Source organism: Oxyura jamaicensis, chromosome 1 (assembly GCF_011077185.1).
Source record: "Oxyura jamaicensis isolate SHBP4307 breed ruddy duck chromosome 1, BPBGC_Ojam_1.0, whole genome shotgun sequence".
Lineage (NCBI taxonomy): Eukaryota > Metazoa > Chordata > Aves > Anseriformes > Anatidae > Oxyura > Oxyura jamaicensis.
The window spans coordinates 196,763,136-196,788,801 of NC_048893.1; the positions used below are offsets into that span (position 1 = coordinate 196,763,136).

Sequence of the window (25,666 nt, forward strand, 5' to 3'; positions counted from 1 at the left end):
TTCCACTGTTCTATGGCAAAAAAAAAGAAAAAAAAAGTGGAAAGCAAGTTAAAAATATTAGACAACATTTCTTCCACAGTTTCTAACAATCAGAAGAGTTTACTGCAATAAATAATCTAACTTCCTAACATAAGTTCTCATTAATGAATTAGTCACTTTAAGAAATAGAAATAAAAATAACTCAAATTTGTCTTTATTTTTTTTTCAATGAGATTATCAGTGGTTGTAACAGCTTATCTGAATGCTTCTTTTACAATTTGCTTCCTAGTTCTAGACAAAATTCTCTCCCGTCACTGAAACCAGTTACATCTTTACCTCCACGGTAACACTAGTGAGAGCCCAACCAAGCCAGCCACATACAATTTCTTAAACAAAAAAAGAGCTCCTTCAGTTTTTGCATCACGTTCCCTGAGACTTTAAGCACGTTCCTGGTTCTTTTACAAAGCTGTTCCAGTTTTTCAGAAACTTCAAGTCATCTTCAATGTCTTGAAAAGAAAGTACAGGAAGTAAAGAAAGCAGATTAAAGATTTCCTATTCTTTGTTTAACAGTATCTTAAAGGAATCAAAGTGCCAATCTCAGACTTTGAGTTCATCTTCCTGTGAGCAAGGTATTTACACTTTCATATAAATTTAAGTTCTGGAAAACATATTTGATCGAGGCCAGAGTCCAATTCACTTACACATGAGGTAAAGAACCTATTCACCCCAATAGGAGCAATGACAACTGTCCAAATCTGCACGCCAACATATTGTTTATGTGACAGCTTGCTAAGAAATACTTTTCTGCTTGGCTTGACACATTGTAAAATTCAACAAATAACTTTACTCTCACAAGTAATATGAGCTTTGGCTTAATATAATAGCAAGGCATAGAAAATTCCAATTTTAAAAACAACCAGGACATTTTTTCCTATGAAATTTACTGCCAATACTCCCTTCTTGTTTATGGTTTTCCGTCAATGTATTTACGGTTTTCCTTCAAAGACTTGTTGCTAAGCTAAAAAAAAAAAAGTTAACTTTGCCTGAAGGTGCAGCGAATCCTTAAAAACACCCTTATGCTCATGTTAATTTTACTAAAAATGATAAAAATGAATTGTATTTGTTCACTTCTCACTGAAGGACACTAAGATGCTTCAAAGAACACCATTGTGGAGCACAGCCTTTCAGCAGCGCAAGCACGCTCCAAGATGATAAGATCTCCAACAGAACCAACATCACCTTTTTCTCTGAAGAGTCACAGCTGAGAGGTAAACACTTGTGATTTTTTAAACTACTTCTCTCTCGGTATTCATTCCTCCTTTGAGTATTTACTTTTTGCCTTCCTCTCTCCATCTTTATATATCTAATACATAGCATGCCAGTCAAGTAGTTTTCTCATGAGAAACTTTTTTTTTTGGCAACATGAAGTTTAAATAATTTTTTCTGTATTGCCTTGTTTAAACAAAACTACAAATCCTTCCAAGTAGACACCTTTAAATCTAAATGTTTACTGCAACTAATCAAACAGATTTAAACTAAATACTTTTTTAAATAGTCTTTTTTATATAATCACTTTTTTTTTTTTCCTGTGGAAGTAAGTGACCAAGTCACAAATACCTCAAAATAACCACAGTATGATGAATGCCATTACGTACAAAATTCACATAAATAGACTCAACAGGCACCTCTTTCAGTTAGAATAGCTGTAGGTGTTAGCTGTAACTGTGAGCTAGTAAAATCACACCATGGAGCAAGGTACACAACAGGGCAAGTACATCCCAGTCCCAAAACCTGCAATGGCTCTCTTTGCCCCAGCACACAGCAGCAGTTATCAGCAGAGATGGCTGGAAGAAGCCTGCAGATGGATAAAGCAGCATGTTAAACATCTTCATGCATGCAATTGAGAGCACATGTTCCTTGCTTAAGCAGCCTCACTGATGGGTTACATTTGTCCCAGTACATAGTAAATTTTAAAAGTTGTGGAAAAAAATAACCAATGCATTGCTAAGATTTGTTTTAGCTTTTCTATAAAGCTTTTTAACTCAAACCCCAGTTCAAGAGGTCATGTTTCTAATATTCCAATCTTATGCTTTGCTTGTCCAAAAATCACTGGCGTTGTCAAACTTAAAAGTCTGATCTGCGTCAATAGGTGCTAGAATGAACCAAGTCAAACTTCTCCTCTTGTGACCTGTTCAAAAAGGTCTGAACTATACATGGCTTTAAAGTAGCAATTTTCATCTTTATGAAAAAATGTACTTTTAACAAGTTCCCTCCAAATTCAACTTTGAATTTTATATGAATACCACTGTTCATTGGCTCTGCTGTATATTCAGACTTTTATCACCTTACTTTAGCTGACAATCATTTTCTGTATGCTCTAAAATCATATACACAACTACTTTCAAAGGAATCAGTGGATTCAAAGGTAAATACCAAGTGGAATGTAAAATGGACACAGCTTATGCCATACTGATTTGTTACATTAAAATTTGAAACCATTACCTTCTACCTTCTCATAATAAAAAAATAAATTTAAAGGCTAAAAGAAAAGAAAGAGTTAACTCTGGCTTTAATTTCTGAGCATAAACTAAGAAGCTAACATAATAGTTTGTAATGTCTCCCCAGACAGGATTTGTGGTCTGCAAAAACAGGAAGAATTCCCTCCCCTTTCCTCCCCCCCACACTGTAAAGCACACCACTTTATAACCTGCAGAATTAAATCAAACACGCAAATCACAAGCTTCCCCCAAAAAGAAAAAGGTCAAAATGAAGAGGTTTTTCTTTTTGCTCTACAGCAGCTTGACACCAAAAGCTAACTAACGATAGATCTAGAGTTGTGATTGCATCCCTGTAATAACACAAGAACTACAGATTATGTTTAGGGTATCGTTAATCTCTCACACCCACCAATTTCCTACTGACAGCTGGAGACCAGCAGTGAAATCCTGGTGCAAAAGTTCACTTAAAATCAGCAGGAACAGATAAGCTTTCAAAATAATGCCGAAAATTATGAAAACAGACCTAAGCAATAAGTTTTCAGAAAAGAAAATGACTGCTTTTTGAGCTTAGTAAATACCAGTAGCAAGTTTTTCACACGAAGATAATGTTCAGGCACATTACTTCATGTCAAAAGATACAGTCTAAGGCCCCAGAGCCCCTATTCTCTTTAAGAGATTTTCTCTTTCTAAATTTTGGATTGTTTAAAGTAGGAAGGAGACACTTTATAGTCGAGGAGCTTGAAATTGCTCAAAACTGCAAATCAGTAATACTTGCTTTGAGCATGTTGTATGGTAAGTGAAATGGCTATTATTTTTCTTGCCAATACTCAGAATTTGTTGTTCTTTAAAGGAAAGAAAGTAAACTCAACATGTTCTATGATTTGAATATATGCCAAACAAAGGGTATGAGAAAACTAGAAAGGGACAGAAGCCAAGAAGAAAATATATCTACAGTAATACATTCCAGCTAAATTAGTACCAATAACTCTTACTGAGTTTTCAGCTAGTACAACCCAAGATAACATCTACAGTTTAGTTTTTGAACTGTTCTATACTCTTTTATATAGATTTTCTTTCAACATTCTTTTCCTCCTCCTCTCCCAGCTTCTCTTTGCTGTCTACAGAGCCAAAGCAATGGCCAACCTACAGGGGGGACCTCAAACTGAGTGCAGTTTAACCTCACAAGATTTCATGAAGAGATAAAAATCAGATTCCAAAATGCTTACTAGTTTCATAAAAGATTGACTAGTAGATAAAACAAGAATAACAGATTAATCAAATCTCAGGAGAAGAAACGAAGGACTTCCAGCAATTTTTTAAAACATTAACTTTCTTGGTATAGAAGGCCTACTGAGCATTAAATAAGGCCTCAAATAACAATCTCTTTGGACTCTGGGTTGTAACAGAGAATTGTTTTTAATCAGCTCAGTTGATCAAAAAGAAAACACTTGGTTTGTTTCTGGGCACCTTCTCAGTCAGAATGCAGCATGCGCTGCTTGGCCGCCCGGCCTGCAAGGCAGGCCTGCATGTCAAAGTAAAATGCACATTTTTTTGAGCAAAAACCACACTTTTTGAGCAAAAAAAACCACTTTGGGGAACCTAGCAGCAGCGGGATTGTTGTATTTCACTAGCAATCACTACCGTATCGTAGCAAACAGAGGACAGAACGGACAGGACTGTTAATAAAAATTAGGAGAAAGTATGGAAAATCTCTACAGATGTGCAACATCCACTGCCTTGCATGTATATTCAGTATATTTGGGGGTGAGGAGGCTAGCAGGGTCTCTTACCAGACACCTTGGGGCTGCCACAACACCAGGAGAAACCCTCCCCATATGCGACCTGTTCTCCTCCACCTCTCCCCCATCCCTCCTAAGGCTAAGAGCCTCTCAACATCTCCTGCCTGCATTTCCCAAACCCAACCACAGTGGCTCAGCGAGAGCAGCTCGGAGGCTTCCCAACAGGGCAGGAGGTTTTCTTCTTCCCCTTCTCCCTCCCCAGTCCATGTTGTGTCTCATTTAAGAAGATCCATTCCACAGTAAGATTTAGGTAAGATACTTAAATCATCAGTTTCTCACCTGTTTCAAAAGACTTGAGCAGCCTCTTTTTCTAGTCCATAAAATTAGTAGTTACTGGTTTTTTTGCATGTTTAGAGCTAATTTTCTTGTAAGACCCATACTGCTTCAATGATTGATTATATTTGTGATCAGATAACACCGTTTCCAAAATATCTGAAGCAACATGCAAAAAAGCAAACATGACGAGTCAATCCAACCCAAACAGAAGATAGCTGCAACTTTTCCCCTGGTGCAGTTAACTTCAGAATGCCTTTACCTTCAGAAACAAAGGAGTAGACTATTCCAACAGAAACAGAGTATGGGGTTAGACTTGACTTGCCAACATACAAAGCCATTTATTTTCTCCTCCGTTAGAATCCAAATGACAGCATATTAAATGGTACTAGAAACAGGCTCCACATCCAGTTAGAAACTATGAGTTGGCCATGCAGAATACATACTAATGCTGCTAGGACCTTGCCTACATCCGTAAGGGCCTGAAGCACAAGGGGTCCCCAGGAAGGTGATGAAAGGAACCAGAGCAAACTTTCTCCAAAAAGGTAGAAGAGCCATTTTAAAGTCTGAATCATTTCAACACATCCCCACTGACTGAGAAGTCCCTGACTGTCAGGATATCAGTATTTAACTGCATCAGATACTACAAATATATTAATATGACGTTGCACCTACCAAAGACAGAAGGAAACTATTGCGAAGTCCAGTTTTAACGAACTATTTTCTGTCTTTAAGCTCAAAGATCCAAAACACCAACAGCTGAACTGGGAACATTTTGCTAGTTCTTCTGTCAGCTTGCTCAAAAGAATGAATAACAGACACTGAAGAAGAGCTCAAAAAGGAAAAAAAAAAAAAAAAAAAAAAGTAATTGATGAAGCAGTAATTTGGCAGCAGAGATTCAGCAAGATGGTGCAAATACAAGTCCCTTAAGCAGACAGAAGGATGTTGTACTACCAGTCATTGTGAACTGGCTCAGTCTTTCACCACAGTCAGAACAGTCTGGATCAGGATGATAGGTACTGGCCCTAATTCATGAGACCTGTTTTATGTTTGCCTTTAATTCTGTGGGCTCTGTTGTTCCTGCTTGTCAGACAGAGCATCTTTAAGAGGCCATTTTAACAGCATGTTGCTTACTTTATCAAAGAGTTCCAATCTGGAGCTGCAGTCATCTGACCACAAGAAACAACATGCAATGCACTGGACCCACTGAAGGAAATGAAGTGTCATTTTCTGTTCTGGGGTGCGAAGAAGGACAGGAAGGAGATGAAAGATCATTCACCACAGTACATTTCTGTAATCTTCACTGCAGAAATACCTTGCATGGCTATATATAGAAAATTCATACCATTCTAGGGTTCTACCTCCATGCTTTTCCTGCTGCAGGTGCTACAGATAACATGAATTCCTTGGGAGCAATAAAGCTATAGAAAGTCACTTCACTTACAGAGGATTTATAGCTACAGTTCATATAGATTTAAGCTTCTCTCAGCTGGTCTATCTAAAAACAACAGCCTGCCAGCAGACCTGAGGAACCCATCACAGAGAAACCCCATCCAAGACTTTCAGCCACTGCACCAGAGGCACGGGGAGCACGGATGTTACCTCTCCAGGTAAACATCAGGCTTTGCACTGCCACAGCAGCCAGCACTACAGCCAGCTCACCCAGGCAGCACCTGCAGCTTACTCTGCGCTAGCAGAGTATCTGTTGCTCCCCTCTGGGAGCCGCATGTACGCACAAGCATTCAGATACAGAAGATGTATTAGGTGTTTGCTTAAGTCAAGGAAGCCCTAATGCACATCTCCTGTATGCTAGTGCAGGACAGACAGAACTGAGTAATTAATCCAGTGCTTGTGCCGTTTGAATCTAATTCAGACTTACAAAACAGTCCAGTGACCAACAATCATCTGAATTTTACAATTTTTAATAGGCATTTCAAAAATGCTTTAACGTTTGGAGGTGGGGATTTTTTTTTTCTCATTGGTAATGTATTTTGTTGTTGTCATGTATTTTGAAACAAAGTACAAAATTCCGTTAATACTCAGATGACTAAATTACTCTTCCTTAGTTTTCATCCTACAAAGTGAAAACAAACACAGATTTGCCAGAAGTGGTCCTTACAATAACAATAAAAAACACTTTTCTTATAAGAAAATCTCAATTACTCACAGAATAGTGCAGAAAGGGTTGGCTGCACAAAGTCACCTGGGATCCATCAGAATTCGTAGCCTGACCTTCGCACTGCCCTTTGTCCATCCAGGTTAGCCCCATGTGAACCTGATAGACATAGTCCAGAGCTTGATGGCTGCTGCCTGGGTTGTCTTTACATCATCATCAATGAAGAAACCTCACATCTGGTGGTGTGCCTAAGCCAGAAGTCCTCCTGAAACCCAGGGAACTGGAGACCATTGAGCAAACACATCCAAACAGTCCTGGATGATCCGGCTCAGCCCTGACTATAACACTAAGAGAAAAGGATCAGCTAAATCCAGTCTGTATGGACCCACCCAGATTTTTGGCAACACATTCTCCAGCATCTCCAGAATCCCAGATTCATATATTACATGGGTTCTTCCAGTATTCTTACCTTCTCTACCTGTGTTATCCCAGAAAACACATTTTCAACTACAAAGCTGTGGCTATCCTGCTTTTTCACTTTGTGCAAGACTTCAAGGACCACTTGCCAAGCTGGACCAAACTTTTCCAACATTTGAATGCCACACGCTGGAAATTTTAGAGTTGGTTACTGACCACCTCTGCAGACATGGTTACACTCCTCAGAAGCACGATTCATTTATAGCCTGGACTGATCAAATGTAAACACATAAGACTGAAACCACTGATCCCCAAGGATCCTTCTAGCTCTGGTCACAGCTGTGGGATTCACCTTGCCAAACTTCTGCCATTTTAAGTGGATAAAATACAGCTTACGACAGTAATCTACACTGTGTAACAGACACATAATGGTGATTCTCTCTGTTGATTAGGAAGAGATGATAAGTATGCAATGGAAACACACATTTCAGCTAAGTTTAAGTGTTGACTGTGACCACTCCCTTTTAAAAGGTATGCAGAATTATAAGGCTCATACCTACATTTTATATGCATAAACAGAATCACCAGGACTAAAGGTCAGGGAGCACAGGTTAGGCTGACTGAAGAAATACTTATGAGCAGTTCACAAGAAAGCATCTCTTTTCCAATCTCATAACTCTTCAACATCCTGTTAGCCACAGCTTCCAGCTACTTCAGAAATTTACAGAATGTTCCAAGATCTTAAGACACTGTAAACCAAAAAAGTGCAGAGAAGCATACTTCTCCATATTGTCTCTAGAGAACTGATGACCTTATCTCAAGAACTTACACAAGACTCATCAGCATTTACTAGTTGATTTCTAAATTGGGTAGCCTGAAGCATGCAGATTCCTCTCAAAAAAAGCACAATAAATATTGCAGTTGCTGGTAGAATTGGTTACCCAGGACAGAAATTTCTCTCTCCTATTTGCAGAATTTCAAACGTTAGCCATTTGATTATACAGACTTCGTATGTGTCCCTGGAATGTGGGTAATTCCTCATATTCCAAAAGAGATGGAATCAATCGCTTCCTGGAGAAAAATCAAGCACTTTTTTTTGCCCCATCAATGCCAACTGGATTTTAGTATATCTAACTTGCATCTTGCTCTTCAAAAGCTTTATGACACCCTGGTGGTATTCTTAGTTCAGCTGTTTTGTTTCAGGCAGTTCACAGATTTGTTTAAAGTTCTGTTTCAGAACTCTTTCTTGTAATGTATTAACCAAACAAGCAAGTAATGTATAAAACAAACAAGCAAAAGTACAAAACAATAACACTAAGGAAAACTTTACACAGCTAGGCACCAAAAGCACACTGTGAATTTGAATCTCCTGAAGACAAAGCAGCAATGCTCATGTCATCCCATATAACACTCAAGTCGCTTTCAGAAGAATGAAGCTTGAAACAAAGAACTGATAAACTAGAAGTGGGTAAATCTGACAGCAAAATGCTGAGACTGAAATATTGCTGTTAACATATTAAGTTATGCATGGTAGGCATAATTTGCAATTGCAAGCTTATTTCTGAAAACTAACAGGAAACGATAAAAATACATTAATCATAGCCATATCTAACCTGCATGGCGTGGCATTATCATGTCTTCCTATATCAATAGGTGTTTGAGAAACATATAACTTGTGTAAAAGCTGATTTTGTACAACTCCAAGCATATAAAATAAATACCAAGTAATTTATACCCACTCCGAGAGTTTTGACTATTAACAGCTGGAATTTAGAACATAAAAACCATTAAGGTGATCTATGAGCATTTTCAAGGCTGAGTAAGCTGCGTGTAACATTTACTGACCTCCTAAAAAGCAGGACAGACTTCCAAAGAAAGTGTTTAGAATAATGTATTGGTCAAAACAGTGTCTTGTCACATCATTAGCTATACATGATAGAGGATGAGTTATGAAACAGCATCAAGAGATGGGTGTTCCATTGCAGTCATCAATACAACATCGGTATCTATTACTATAGGGCGATTTTACATTGTGTTTTGTTGTTCAGCTGTTCACAGGAAGACAAACTCCTTTCCTAAGAGTCTGCAATTTAACGAAAAGGTAAAGAACAGAGTGAGGAAAGAAAACTACTGCTATGAAACCAGAGCACTTAGGTCACAAATGCAGAAGGTCTGAGGCAGCTACACTGGAGCCCAGACAGCCCATTTCCCTCCGAGACAGAAAGCTCTGCAGATACAGCTGAGCTCTGACAAAAAACCCACTCCATCTTTCCTACTAAAGAACAAAATGGTCTCCCAAAGTTCGTTAAATGCAGATTATTTTTTTTTCAAATGAAGTACACAGTTTATATCTTGCTAGTAATGTAGCATCTTTTTGTCACCATCAGAGAATATCCTTTTCTTTGATATGGGGCTGCTTCACAATCCAACTCTAGATGCAATGACAGCTGCTCTCTGTGAGGCATTTCAGAATTGCAAAGAGCATTGCCAGCAGGCCGAGGGAGGTGATCCCTCCTTGCTGCTCAGTGCCTGGAGCCCTGGCTGCAGGTCTGGGCTCCCCAGGACGAGGGACACGGACATACTGGAGAGAGTCCAACAAGGCCAACAAGATGAAGAAGGGCCTGGAGCACTTCTGCAAAGAAAGGCTGAGAGAGCTGGGACTCCTCAGAATGAAGAGGGATTTTCGCAGTGTGCCTAAGTACCTGACGGGAGGGATGAAGCTGAGGGAGCCAAACTCCTCAGCAATACTCTGTGACAGGGCAAGAGGCCATGGGTACACATTAAAACACATGAAATTGGGAAATGCCATTTGAACAGATGGAAACATCTTTTTTGGTGTTTTTCTGTTGTTGCTGTTGATTTGTTTTTAAACTGCAAGCGTGATTATATACACTACAATATCTCAACTGTAGAGCTCAGTCGTGGTGAGTGGAGCTGTATCTGGCTGGTCACTAGTGGTGTTCCATAGCCACCCTGCCAAAACTGGTGATTCTCCTGCTGTATTTAGTATTGTTGCTGCCTCACCTAGAATATTGTGTGCAGCTCTGGGCTCCACAATACAAAAAGGTTGTTAAGGTCCTTGAAAGCCTCCAGAGGAGGGCAACAAAGCTGGTAAAAGGGCAGGAAGGCATGTGCTGTGAGGAGAGGCCAAGGAGCCTTGGGGTGCCCAGTCTGGAGAGGGCCTCACTGCACCCTACAGCCCTGAGGAGGGAAGCGCTGAGGGAGGTGCCACTCTCTGCTCCCTGGGACCGATGGCCGGACACATGGGCACAGAGCTGAACCGGGGGAGGGTCAGCCTGGGCAGGAGGGAAAATTCCTGTGCTGTTAGGGTGGTCAGATGCTGGGACAGGCTGCCTAGTGAGGTGGTTGGTGCCCAATGCCTGTCAGTGTTCAGGAGGTATTTGGACAGTGCCCTCAGGAATGTACCTTAGCTTTTGGTTAGCCCTGAAGGGGTCAGGTGGTTGGACTTGATCTCTGGACGTCCCTTCCAACTGAACTATTCTGTTCTAACAGCTCGTCCCAAGCCTTTATCTGTGGAGATGTGCAAACCCCAGCTGGGCATGGTCCTGTCCAAGCAGCTGCAGCTGACCCTGCCTGAGCTGGTGGCTGGATTCAGGATCTCAAGAAGGAATCCCTTCAAATCTTAGCACTTCCATGATTCACTGAAGGTAAGCTACAGAAAAGTATCAAAAGTCAGCAAGAAACGCTACTTTCCTCAAAAAACACCCCCAGGAGCTGCCAGTCCTGAGCCACCCACCACTGACTGCGTTCCCACAATCACAGCATCTTCCAGCTCAACTCCTGCACTCCCAGACAGCCTTGGGGAAAAAAAAAAATCAGTGTTTTCCCTCCCTCTGATAACTATAGCAGTAGCAATCCTTAAGGCACGCAGCAAAACACATTCAAATGTTTACAAGCTGTTCCTATAAAAAGGCAGATCTCTCAGTTGTTGGCTGTCACCAAAGAAGTTGCTGAAGTGCAATAGATTTTAGAATATTTTGGTTTAGAAGCAAGAAGCATTCCTGTTAACTTCACTTCTACAGCTTGGTTCCACATTTTAGAGTAATAATCTTTCCATGGGAAAAAAACTCCAAAATAATTTGTTTCCCTGCTAGCTCTGCTTACCAGACCACAGCACAGAATACTCATGTAAGTGATCCAAACTTGAGGTTTTCTCACCACACAAAACAGGTGAAACAGCATCCCACAGTGTAGCTTGCTGTCTCGGTTTCTTACCTGTAGCAAGTAAGACTAACGCTTGTAAAAACAGTTGCTGTGTTAAAAGATTTTGCTTGCGTGTTTTGCCCACTTTTCCCCTCATACTGGAAATTTACAGGCTTCCTTAAAATACATCCAACTGGATAACCATAAAACATTGTGAGAAAGGAAATCGTCATCTCAAGTCTAAATATACTATACCACTATCCAAAAATATACCAACAAACTTGTATTTGACTGGAGAATTCCATGAAAACCACAGAAGCGCTGTATTTATTTACAGCATATAGAATACCAATCGCCATTACTACGCCGTCACATTCTGCCTTTGCAATGTATTTAGACTAAAGGCATTCATGGCAAGGGAACAGCCCCAAACACCAGCTGAGTGAGTGTGCTATCAGGTGAAGATACAAGTCCAAGAATTCCACATTGTACTTCTAGAAATGTTTCTGACACTTTTTAAGCAATATATGGTAATATTTTTGTTTCCAAGAACACGATTATACGTACATAGACATTCTCTGTAAATGTGCACTGTTGGGCTATATCACATTATAAACACAGATGCTTTAAATACTTTTCTCAAAGTCTAGTATACTGAACTTTATGAAAAAACATCCAAAGTTTTCTACTAAAACGTACTGCCAATAGTAGCCTAGAGCAAGATTTTACAACCAAATTATAAAAGCCCTAAATCTAAGGTTTTATAATACCATCAGTGACACAGTCTCAACTGTAGCGACGAGACAGGCGCCGCTATAATGTTAACAGCCAGTACGTAAACATTCATTCGGCCAACGGGGTGCGGGGGCAATCCCAGAAGGGTCCCTTCAGAGCTGCCCCGGAGCTTGCAGCGGGCTGTAGGGGGTTTTCTTAATTGCTTACCAAGTGCAGAAATGGAAAAAAAAAAAATGTTAGCCAGGCAGCGAGACAATTAATTTCATTAAAATTGTAGCTGTGTCCCTTGTTAAAGCTTTATAAATAGCTATTGAAACTCATTAATACTTTATTTTTTAAACAAGAGTCCAACAAACTGAAATTTGCCACTTAGCTAACAGGAAAATATAACTTAAATGGATTTGAAGCATTAACAGGTTTACAGAACACTTGAGAGAGCATCATGCCTTTCTTTGACAATAATTAATCGCAGATGTCTTAAATCCTGGCTGCTCACTGAACTAGCAGACTTCTTTGTCTTAGAAATCCGAAAGGTACAACCCATCCAGTCCCATTTCCAGCAATACACTGGCTGCAGCCAAGCCTCATATCACATTTCAGCAGCTTCATTCACGGCAATTTTAACGAGTATATTCAATTACTGCCTCGCCTGCTAACAGCCCCGGCGCTCCCAGCGCAGGGCAACGCGATGCCGCTCAGCGCAAGCCACGCGCTGCCTCCTCTGCTACATGCTCGTCTTCTTCGTAGTCATTTTCATCTATTAGATGCTATAGGAGAGTAACTTAGAATTCCAAACAAAAGCCAAAAGGCATTAGCAAAATAAGCATTTTACAAAAGTTATCATCAAGTAGAATTGCTTCTTATCAAGAGCTTGAAACAACCCCTGCAGGGAGCGCACTGGTAAGACAACTCCATACAGAGGTCAGTAAAATGAATGCAGGGATTTCCTAAGGAAGCTTCATGAAATGAATGTGACCCAAATGAAGTCACTAACAGACCTTTTAGCATCCAATACTATAAAAATAAGTTGTGACAAAAGAACTGCAGATACATCGGACAAGATATTAAAAAAGTGAACCTGCAAGGAAAACGACGTTATTTTAAATATACTTGTGCAAGTGCACCTGTTAGGAGGTACTTATTCTAATAACAACCATTATTAATATTACTAATACTGTTAATACTAAAAAGAAATTGTATTTCGCATTAATAACCACTAATAACCATTGTTATTATGATAACATATACCTGAAGAGTAATTAAAACCTTGAAGCCACTGCTAAATAATCAAAAGGAATTAGAAAACTGTATGTTCTGATGAACTCTACATTTCTCCAGGAAAAAAGAATACTTTCCTTACATATAAGAAGCTTTTCTATGCATGTGAAGAAACTTAACATAACAAGTAACACCTACAAGGTTTTGTTTCATTTCTCATTTTTAACATCTCTGTCAGAGCCACAAATGAAAAGAAATAACACGGTAGGACTAACGCTAATAACGTCAGTATTAATGATATCTAACGCTGTGCCCTCTTGGTACTTCTCAGAACATCAGATGTATACCAGCTATGTAGTTAATATACATCAGACTTCAACTTCTAAATTCTGTATTGGTCAGTGAGGATGCTTGCTCCTAACCCTAACAGGCAACCCACGCAGCTTCAGAGCACCATAAAAAGGCAAAAACTCCAAGTTACTCCCGCAGGGTCAGAGCACTAAAGGGGCAGAATGTGAATCAGCACATCACAAACTCAAATATCCCTGTTTATGCATCTACATTCAATTATGATCCAAGAAATCATTCCTACCCAAACATTAATCAATCATACTGTGACGTGTTCTTCTCTAGTAAAACCACAGAACATTCATACATGCTGATCCCAAGCACACAGGGAAGTTTACAAGTGTTTTTATTCCTCGGCCTTTCCACAGATCCTTATAAACTACCTTTCATACACAGAATAACTGTGCTTTATAGTCACAAAATAGAATCCACGTGGACAAACTAAGGTGCAATTTGTATCTTTATAGGAAAGTAGCGGTATAATATAATGTAGATAATTTTCTGAGAACATTTGACATTTCTGCTCAATCCCACCTCCCTTTTCCTTTGCCACTGCCATGCAAATTTAAGTTACTCATTACACAGATGCAAACTGTAATCAAGCCACACCTCCAACACCTTAGAAAACCCACTCCCCTTAATGATTGCAGTGCTGGTCCCTGTAAGACTAGCTGCCCAGCTCTTTTTCCCATTCTTCCACAAGAATTTTTAAATGTACAAGGCAGGCACACATGTACAGTAACACTCAGGAAAATGTGATTTACAAGCATGCTGTTCCAAGTTGAGGACTGACAGGGATGCTGTGCAAGCACATGCCAGTGAGGCACTTAAAATAGGGTCTCCACTTGGGAAGAGATTAAGTGATTAAGTCTGATGGTGCTGCCAGCTGCTAGTTGCAATTTAAAGGGCTGGAGATATTTATGAACTAAAATCAGGACTTTTTCCCACCTCCTTGACTTCTCAATACGCTCTGTTGAAAGCTACTCAGGAAATGACTGAAAACACTGCTGTCTCTCTATGTCCGAAGTCAGTTTCCTAAGAGACCACAAAAGGCTCTTAAAATTTGATCTCGCCTGTAACAAAAGCTAACAAATGAATAGATCTAGAATCAGAAAGTCGTATTTCACTGCATCTGTCAGCACCAGCATTTCACACAGTTTACATGATTAGCATCCAATAACATTCCAAACATCTTTTTATCTTAAAAATAATTAAACTTTCAACTGTCTCTTGATTTCATTTATCTATTTTTTCATTAATAACAGTGACTGCACATTTTCAAGCTCCCAACACAGCAGTCGTGGAAATACGCCTGCTAAGTGTGCTGTGGAAATCATACTCCTGCTTAACAGCACAATCATCTTACTTGCTTGAGAACTACATATGAACATCCTTCTTTCCCAAACTGATGTTAAAGATGCAATAAATATTTTCTAAATATTATCAGCACTGGAGGAATAAGAACACAGTTTCCTGTGTACAAATATTTGCAATTTAATCTCTTTATGAAGACTTAATCAGCAGAGTGTAAAATGCTCACTGAAGTTCAACTTCATGCCTTACGGTGCTATACCAATGTTTCCTTTTTACATTTTATCCGATGCAATACAAAGTGAACTTTTTAGACAAGTTACATTAGGGCACAAACTTTTCATTCTTCATGACATGCAAGATTTAAGTATTTCAGCATTATGCATTACATACACGAGGTACACACTTCTGTCATTTTTACACAGCTGTACCTCAAGTTTTATTTCTTCCAAATCTCAGAAGCTAAATCGGTGCTTGTTAATGTGGCAAAGTTTTCTTGCATTGCCACTAAGACTTTCAAAATCTGACATTTGACACATTTCTTTATGTACTCTTTTTGCTACACTTAAGAAGTTTTAGTTGTGCAAAAGTTTTCACAGTTGTTCCATTATTACAGAAAAACCCTGTATGGTTTGCACTTAGAAGCGGTTTCAGCTCTTGACTGATTAATACTCTGAAAGCTACAGGAAACTTATAAATTAGAAGAAATTAGTCTGGCAGTCTATCTAATGTTATCTGGAAAGAATAGAAGCCTGACACATGAAGTCTTCACGTTGTAACAGGTCTGTAGGAAAAGTTAAGTGTCCCCAATCAAAAGAGGAAAACGCATTTGCTTGCACTGCGAAATGAAACACTGATGTCAACACAATGCTGGAGTCCACAGAAACGCAAGTTGTTCTACCAAAATGCATCCGCCCTTTTTGGAAGTAATTGCAGTAGGATGAAAACCAGTCAGCTGGAAAGGACTTGTAAATAAATAAAGGGATAACTTAATTTCCTAAATAAAACAGAATAATTTATTACTTTAATGTGTTGTTTTGTTTTGTTTTTTTGCTACTGTTACGTTAAAAAATGTGGCTTACAACTGTTCCCACTTTTCCAGAAGTTCTTATGTATAAAAGAACATCCCTCAAATTCCAAAACAAATGGAAAATGAATTATTTTCAAAGGATAGAACTTTGGTAATCTTACCAAACTCAGGTTGGGCTTTGCTTCCTCCTCAACTGAAGTTTAGGAATGGGGCCTGACAGTCAGGTGACAACACAAAGCGTATGTATTTGCAATTCTTTTGAAATGACTGCATGAAGAAGCTTCACACATCTGTAGTGATCAGAACTGTGTTTGCATCATCTCTAGGGATGAAGCTCCCTTTCTTTTAAAGAATAATTCCTTCTTTTACACCTGTCTCCTCCTCTACTTTAAATAAAGCATACTAACTAGATGACAAAAACATCTCATTCCTCATTAAAATAATTAAGCATTATAGTTTTCATTATTGATACAAGCTATCAATATAAACTGCATTTCAAAACCATTAAAACCTTACAATCCTGGATTTCATCCGCCATTTTTCCTGGTCGCATCACAAACGGCAGCTTTCAGCTACCCATGGATCTCCCAGGGCTTCCACCCCACTGCCTCTTGCTTTTTGTACCAAGCTTGATGTTGTTTTCTAACAAGCTTCAGCACCATTTTGTAAGCAAAAAGCTTCGCTTTCTGTATCATTACATCCCATCCAACTTGGATTATGTCAGCTCTTCAAGTTAGTGTTTTCCAGGACCTCCTATTATTCCTTTACTTTCTCTAGTGTCACATTGTTAGCTTGTGTCATCAGCAAGTTCCGTTAACAATTTCATTTGCAGCGACTTTGCAAACATTATAAATAATATCTTATAACGTTTAATCTTTTAATGTCTTAAAAGACATTAATGTCTTTTAAGACATTGTCTTAAGACAATTGTCTTAAGACAATGTCTTAAAAGATTAAAAACAAAACAAACAAAATAGTTAGGCAATCCTAACCACCCAGCTTCATTAGGCAGTCTAAGCAACCCAATTACATAACAAACAAGGAAAACAACACAAAAAAATGATCATTGGTAACGTGTTTTTTCACTTTAGCTTCCTATACTTAACTCTAAGGTTGCAAAAGGCGCTTTTTCAAGCAAGGTACGCGTCCAGCGCTGGGAAATAAGTTGTCAAGTGACAAAATCAAGAAATATTATTATATGAAACAGAAGATCCATAAAGATAAACTGTACCTGCTTTTCCTTTCAATGAGAATAGCCATGTAAGAAGCCGGTAAAGCAGCACCAAAACCAGGAGACCAAAAGTAGAATTTTCCAAGTAGTTTCCTGAAAATGTAATTTGTACATGTATTACACGCAGAGCAAACAAAATACTGATGTCCACCACTGTATTTTACTTTTATCATAAAATTACGCATATTCCATTAAAATGAATGTTGTCCCTTTATATTAATCAACACTTACAAATAAATATTAATCATTTTACTTTTACAGTTGGATAGTTGTTCTCAGAGGGGTTACATAAACATTAACACCTGAAATACTTTATTAATGTTTCCATTTCATTTAAAGGATTGCTTTAAAGAAAGTGGTGCTTCCAAGAGATGTTTCTGAAAAGTTGCAGACACTCATTATAGAAAAAAACGATCAGTGAATAAGTAATAATTGCTCTTTTCTCTGCTACTTGTCTGAATACATCTTCAGGAAGATGTGCCTTGTGAAATGTGGAAATGTAATCCAGCGAGCCAGGAATCAAATCAAATTGTTCTAGCATACATCGTGTCTGAAGACAGAGAAACTATTGCTATAAACAGTAAATCACTCACTCACGGTAAGCCAGGGAATTAATCTGCACATTACAACTAGAACCAGCAGCAAAATCCCAGTTGCGTTAAGTCCAGTGGGAAAGCTCTCACATTTTGCAACTAGATCTGGGTTTCTCTGACAGTCCACACAATGTCAAGTATCAAAATTCTTCCAACTTGAAGAGTTGGGGGGAAAAAAAGTTACACAAATGCTGACATCTAAGCAAGTATTTGGTCCCTGTGTGAACAGGAAGACCAAAACGTCTTTGGGGGACAATGGCCTCAACCACACTGGATGTGCCGAGAACACCTGCACCTTCAAACTAACTCAGGCTGACCACAGAAGCAAACAATAGCAGGGAGTCATGAAATTTGGTAGCATTAACAAACACACTTCAATTAAACTGGAGCTGCTCAGCTGATAAGCACCATTGTTTAAGGAAAATATAGCATTATGGTGGAATCTGCCCCTTCTAGAAATTAAGTGAATAAAATACAACAAACAAAATGCCAACCACAAGGTAGGAAAAAGAAATTTTCTTAGATGAAATTTCATGTTGACAACACAAAAGCATGGCCTAGTATTACTGATACCACGTGGATTAGAGCACTTTTACTCTTGCTGTAAAAGGCATGATTAGCCTCACTTCACACTTCTGCTGCAAAAATAACATTACCAGTGAGCAATGCCAGCTTACGTTCCTAAGTGAAGAAGAGAGCCAGTGTATCAGCAACAAGTGATGTAATGGCAATTACACACACTGTTCATTCCCACAGCTGCAAAAGGATAATTTCTCTGGATGACAATGCCAAATGCCACAGGAGCTAAAGTTCATTATTAGGACTCTCTTGGAAAGCAATTACTGTATGAGGTTTCAGAGAGGCCATTTTAAACAACTTCAGTATGAACACATCCTATCAGACACACCTGTTAAGAGAACAAATGTCTTTTCTGTGGGAAAAAAATGGGAATTTGTTCTTTCTGCATGGTTTACACTTCCTCTATGAATGGTACGTGTTTAGTTTGATAAGATTTAGGAAACAACAGCATAGATTTTGCACAGTAAGAGTCAATGAAAATTAAAGCATCTGACCAGTAAGTGAAACATTTAAACTTCTGCTGGAATAAATGGAAACAAGTTTTTGTTATTTACATGGTTATTTTTACATGGTCTACTGTTAGATACTGGAATGAAAAATGAATTCTCTTTTTAGTTGCGCATCTAATTCCTCACCGTACAACTGTATCCAAAGCTGAAAAGCTGGTTGATTCGTAAGGTTGAATTGACTTAAGCAACCTAAAGTCAAGCTGTATGTAGGCAAACTGAACGGATCTCATTGACAGACTAACAGAACCGTGTCTTCATGAGTTTTTGCATTAATTTAATAAAACTGAAAACCTAAAAATCACAACATAATGCTCGACAACATCAAGGAGCCTAGCACTTCCGTCTGAAGCCTAGACAGATGCAGGCTTCTGGAGCTCATCAGCAGAAGGGATTACAACCCCCAGCTGGTCTGTCACACGCCCATAACAGACCACCAGCCCCTCTGCTCTGCCAACATTCCCCGGTTTACGTCCAGGAAAAAAAAAAAAAAAAAAAAAAAAAAAGAAGAAAAGTCAGCTAACTTAGCTTGGTAACGCCTTCTAGAATGAGAACATCTATCTAGAGCCTAAGCCATTGCTGAAATGGGGCTTAGATGCTTTGGAAATTTTAGCCACTTATGAAATGGAGAGAATATTAAACCATTCAGGAAATCATTTGTTTTGCATTTTCTTGTCTAAAATATTGCACCCTTGAAAGTAATTGCAGTTGTTTCCATTTTGGTGGTTTTCCCTGGTGGAAAGCAAGGAAATATTAGAATAGCATCAAAAACACATATTAGCACAAGTCCGACTTTTCACCAACAACTACATTGCATATTTAGGTCTTCTAATTGCTACTGGAAGACTAAAAAAGTATTTTCTACATAACGCAGCATTAATTAGACAGTGACTGAAGATTCACTGGGACTTAGGAGAAAGGATGAACAAGTGGGCACTTTATCCAGGAGACCCTACATGTCTGCCAACACATCTCCTCCTTGGTGTTACAGAGAAGGAAACAGGCAGCTCTTTCTCAAACCAGGAGTTGTTCAGGTAAATACAAGTTAACATGTCCAGCTACAAACCCTTCAATCTGTTGCTTTGCTCTAGAATTCCAGGAGCCAACTGCTGGACAGCCTTGCTTCTGAGTTACTGCCCCTCCTGCTTTCTGGAAACTCTCCTGCTCAGAGGATTCCAAGTCTGCAGGAAATTCTGTATCAACCCAAAGCTATGGCCGGGTTAGACATTCATAGAACAAAAACAGGGACTTGGACTGAGAAGATATTATCGAAAAAAAAGGTGTAGTAAGCTTTCCCACCAAAAAGGATACAAAATTGCAGCACACATCCGATTACACAAATTTATCACGCTTAATCTCTTAGCGGTATCTAGAATCAGATCTAGATCCTCTAGATCTCCAAAGTCTCAGACAACCTTTTTGCACGGTCATGACTTCAGAAATATTTAGGATGCAGTTAAGCAAAAAATCTGTGGTGTTCTGCCATTTCTTGGATGGATTAAAACATACAATACCAAACAGCATTCTGGGCTGGAAAATTATACAATTATTTTTGCTCTCAGGGGCTACTGAATGAAGTTAAAAATCCCCTGTATCATATAGTATGATTTCAAAGAATCATACAAATGCAAACAGAAAAAACTTTTGCACCAAGTGGTTAAAAAAAGCAGAGAAGTCTCACATGCACATCTCTATCCTGTCACCCATCCAAGAGCAGATTAGAGAAGGAAGCTTATATGGCTCAAGCTGCCAGACAATGTTTATATTCAGTACACTCCAAGTGAGGGACTTATCAACATTATGAGCTCAGAATTAGATCTTAAAAAATAAATAAAGGCATACTGTACACAGCTTTTAAAGATATTGTGTATTTATACTGCTTGCTGGCTTATTCTTAGTTTCTCTTCATAACACTTGTCTCCTTGACCATATTCACTGAAGTGACTTGTTCAAATAACCTACCCTTGACGACTCTCAAACATCTTTCTGATTAACACAGTAGCTAATTTAAAGTTCATCACTGCATGACCAGGCTAGGACAGCTCTTTTCCTTCTAATGGATTGCTTTGCACTTTCCCTCTATCAAATTTCATAAGCCACTTTAATCAACAGATCTTTTTGAAATAGCAGACAGCCAATTTTAGACTTTCATATTCTAAATAGCCTCAAATAATCTTACACAATTCTTCATCCTTTTTTCCAGATTGTGCAGGACAAAGAATATAGCAGAAACATTATTGGCAACCCCTTCCTATTATGCAAACACATTATTTATTCCTTCTTTTGTTTCACGCATTTTAACTGCTTGTTAATGACTTCCTAACTGCTGGAAGGTAGGGAATCTTTCTTCTTTAAGAGTCCTAGCATGCAATCTTGGTAATCTTGCCGTTTGGGAATTCATGCATCAACCAGCTCATGATCAGATATGTATTTATCCTTCAAAGAAAATGAGTTAATTTGGAAGGCATAACTTCTCTGATAAGCATGTTATCCACTGTTTGTTTGAAATGTCCATTTACATCAAATCTTTCTAGGAAAGGAAGATCGGGCTTTCTCCAGTACTCCCTAGTATATATTTGAATTTCCTGCAGCTATGTATTTGGAATCAGTAACAAGGAGAAAAGGGAACCAGATGAATACATTGTCTCATTTACTGATTTAAAAGACTTTACAAAAGAAGGGGAAAAAAAATGCATATTCAAATGGTAAAACCAGAAAGCACGGCTATTGCTTGTCTTACTCCTACCCGCTACAAACGTGTATTAAAAAAAAAAGACATGTTTTTAGATAAATTTAAAAGCTTCATAAAAATGGCTTTCATATTACATGTAATCTTTAGGACAGTATACCAACCTTAGAATGCAAAAGCAAGCAATATACAAGGTCCCATTTGCTGTCAGAAAGGAGGTTGATTGCAAGATCTCAGGTAGCAGCTTGTGCAAATAATAGTCAAGTTTTCTTTTCCTGAGAATAGCTGCAATCTGAGGGAGGAGGGAAGAAAAAAAGGGGGACAAACTTTAATTCAGAGACTTTCTTGCATCGTAAAGAAAAAAAAAAAGAAAATCAAGAAAGGAAAATGAGATATGCCCACTTAAGCAGTAAATCAAAGCCTATTAAATTTGCTGGTTCTATGAACAACGCCACTTCCTTTGAACTTGATCCAGATGTTACAATATTTATATCAGGAAACACACCAAACAAGCCTTAATGCAAAGCATAGGAGGAATTTTATTACCTTGTTACCGTTGGCCATAATAGTCAGAAATGCTGTCTGCCAGACATCAGAACTTTAAGATGCAATAAATTCACAGAATTTTGTCTTTCAGGCAATTCAGCTATCTCCTACCAAAGGTCAGGACATCACTAAGTAACCTAAATACAGGCCCTATGCAGTGTCTGTGAGGTGACTATGCATTACTAAAGATTTTATACTCCAATTAACCAACTGCAAGTCTGCCCAAAAAGATTTCACCGTGTGCCAGAAGAACATATTCCTGACAAATTTTACAGAAACAGTATGTTATCTCTAAAAACTGCCTATTGTAGAAAACAGACTGGATCTAAAAAATAAAAGCTCTTCTTGGTCAGTTTGATTTATAGTCCATGTTTTATAAAGAACCATTAGTGACTGAAACACAACAGGTCCTCAGGAATCTTTCTTGTCCACCGAAATTGTGCAACTGCAAGAACAAGGAGCAAGGCTTCTCAGGGGCGCGTGGGGCTAGGAAAAGAGACAACAGACAACCTGAAATATGGAAAACTCACATTAGGCATAAGAAATAAAATCTCATTTGAGGATGGCTGAATATCTGAACAGGCTTTCAGCTGTAGACTCTCCATCACTGGAGGTCCTTGAAGCTGAACCTGGAAGATGCCCCTAGCAAGCTCATCCAGCCGGCCCTGCTTTGAGCAGGAGGATGGGACCACGCGGCCTCCACGGGCACCTCCGGCCTCCACGTTCCCATGACTCCATGAAATTATAATTTGGGTGCACTGTGAAGTAGATTTTTATTTTTAAATAGCAATAAATATCTTCTTAATCTGCACTGGTTTCCCAGGGACTAGCTGGAATTCTCAGGCAATCTAAGAATTACAGAAGTTGGAGACAGAGAGCGCTTCTCTCTGAACTGCCGATGAACATGACGATAGGTGATCTGTTGGCTCAGCAACACCTCTCAAAGGCTCAGTTCCTTTAAAGTTAACATAGAGAGAACCATTCTTCTCAAAACCTGTCCACCTGAACTGATGAGCAAGACGTTTTAGATAAAGAAATAGAATGAGGATTCTGCTAGAACAAACCGCAGGAGAGTGCCGCCAAAATTAGTATCCAAAATGAAGTTTAAACTAAGAATTGTGGAGCAATCTATGCATGAACAGACTTCTCAAAACAGATTTGCACAATACTTAATCAAGTGTCACGACTGCTTAAACCACAATGGATTAGGCAATAATGCAATCCAGATAATCTTTCTGTTGAAGCAAAGTCTTAATGCAGTCTAAACAGCAGATTACTAGTTGCTCCCTCCTCTATTTCTAGCCTACTGTACAAAGGTCGCGAACACTTGGAACAGAAGAACATTGTTGTTTTTTTAAGAACATAGCTCTTACAGCTGAGGTGTAAAGTCTTCTTTCCTCACAGTACCAGGAGCATAAGAAGAAAAGATCAGTATCTTATAAATTAACGTCAAAGTTAATGTTTATTTCTGTAGCTTCCCCAGTGAGTTTTATGCTGTTTTAAGTTGCTGCTTTCCGTCCTCTTTACTATTGTACTCCTAAGTGAAAGAAAGGAACCAGAAATAACGACACACAAACAGGTCTGAGGAAGCACGGTACAGAACAAATAGAAGAGCTACACACAAGAAAGCAGTGCAGCTTGAGAGGGAACAAAATCTGGAGGCACCACACAGGTGAGCTGGGAGGTCACCGTGATGCAGGCCAAATCCTTAACAACAAACCCACTGCTCAAGGTGTAGCAGCAGACAGCAGAAGCAGATACCAGCAGCAAAGGAGGGCACAAAACATCCCGTAGCCATCTCCCTGGCATTAATCTCCATGCAGAGTACACTAACAGATGTAGCACAAAGCTCTCCAGTGACCTGTGGTACATGAGACTCCCCGTAGAGTCAGACACATGGAAATGCACATCTCATGGCAAGTGTGGTCTCGGCACTCCAGCACCTTCCAGGGAGACCTCACTGCAGCCTTTCAGTACTTAAAGATGGCTTATAAGAACGATGGAGAGAGACTCTTTACAAGGGCACACAGCAATAGGTCAAGGGACTTTAATGAGTCTTTAAACTAAAAGAGATTCAATTTAGATTAGATATAACTAAGAAATTCTTCATTCAGAGGGTGGTGAGGCCCTGGCACAGGCTGCCCAGAGAAGCTGAGGATGCCCCAGGTGTTCAAGCCCTGGTTGGATGAGGCGCTGGGCAACTTGCTGTAGTGGCTGGCATCCCTGCCCATGGCAGGAGCGTTGAAACTAGGAAATCTTTGAGGTCCCTTTCAGCCCAAACCATTTTGTGATTCTACATAAAAGGAGCACGTGAATCCTCAGACTCCTTCATTTACGCACCTAAGGGTGGTCTGTATCAGGACCTGAGTGCTGACAGCTGTAAAAGTTCATTTGGGGATTTGTTCACCACAAGGACCGCAATTTGCACCAACACTGTCCCAAATACCGCACTACCAGGCATCCAGGAGGCCAAAAGCAGCTCCGTACCTTCCCACTGCTCTTCTCACCCCTCTCCACAGTTTCTCAGTTTCACTATCGTCTTTTGGAGATGGAGTAACAAGAACTTTGCAAAATAACATTCTTCAGCACTTACAAAATACTGTAGATTTCCAGCTTTAGTAAGATAGCACAGCATGTCCGCAACATTAGTGGAGCAACGCTGCGTTAGATAATGCCACGAGTGTCTGCCACTGCACGAAACCCAGACACCACACCGCTGCCCCTCTGCCTCCAGCAGCCTGTGCTGCCTCACCTCTGCTCCTAACCCCGAGGACTCGCTGCAATGCAGGGCACAGAACCAACACACCCCCCACACCACTACGAGACAATGGGAGAATCTTGCACGAAGTACAACCCACTGTTGGTGCTGGCTCTCCCTCTGAAGCCACTGTGTTTCTCCTGCCTATGAGAAGGCACCAAAAGCCCAAAATTACACCTGCGGCCAGGAGGAGGAGGCTCCACCAAATTCTAGTCAGTTACCACCCAGGTTTCACTTATTTGTGACTTCTCCAAAGCCATGTGGCCCTACCTGCATCAGAGGGAAGAATGATGCTCTCAGAAAAGAGATGTTCCAGAATCTCCTTTGAGTAACACCAACTACTAGGACTATATCAGATCTGCTGCAACCTCCTACGCAGGCTGTCCATAAAACACCAAGTTACTCTTAAAATGTCTTATTTTCAAGGTACCCAATGACCCGGCCTTAGGATATTTAGAAGCACTACTCAGCTACCTAGGATAAAACCTGTTACTAACTCCACCCTTCAATGGAACTTACATTCGACCAAGATAACCCTTCTCTGTACTGAATCACTTTTCCTTTTAAAAAAAATATAAAAATATAAAAAAATATATGGAAGAGTTGGAATATATGGAACTGTGGAAGAGTTCTACAGATGCTAACAGACATCACCGTGCTGCTTTCCATTTCAGATAAAAGACACAACATGGCTTGTACTTCTCATTTCCATGTATACAGCACATCAACCATTAAAAATAAAAAGGAAACAGAAGACATAATAAAACCGATGCCATGATATATATCTGATATACCATTAAAACCCTATCATGTAAGCCAGTATGCTTGTTACCAACGTTTTAAGCAGATTTGCTCTCTGCAGGTAAAGAATATTCA

General features: G+C 39.4%; 1 protein-coding gene across 2 annotated transcripts in view; it reads right to left on the reverse strand.

Annotated features, from left to right (window-relative positions):
• Window positions 1-25,666, reverse strand: part of TMEM135 (transmembrane protein 135) — a 177,261-nt gene that overhangs the window by 138,983 nt on the left and 12,612 nt on the right. For both annotated transcript variants that reach the window (XM_035329257.1, XM_035329249.1), the window contains exons 3-4: window positions 21,651-21,778; window positions 17,120-17,212 (exon numbers count right to left, since the gene is read on the reverse strand). In XM_035329257.1, coding sequence (XP_035185148.1) covers window positions 17,120-17,212; window positions 21,651-21,778 — 221 coding nt within the window. The remainder of the gene's footprint in view (window positions 1-17,119; window positions 17,213-21,650; window positions 21,779-25,666) is intronic.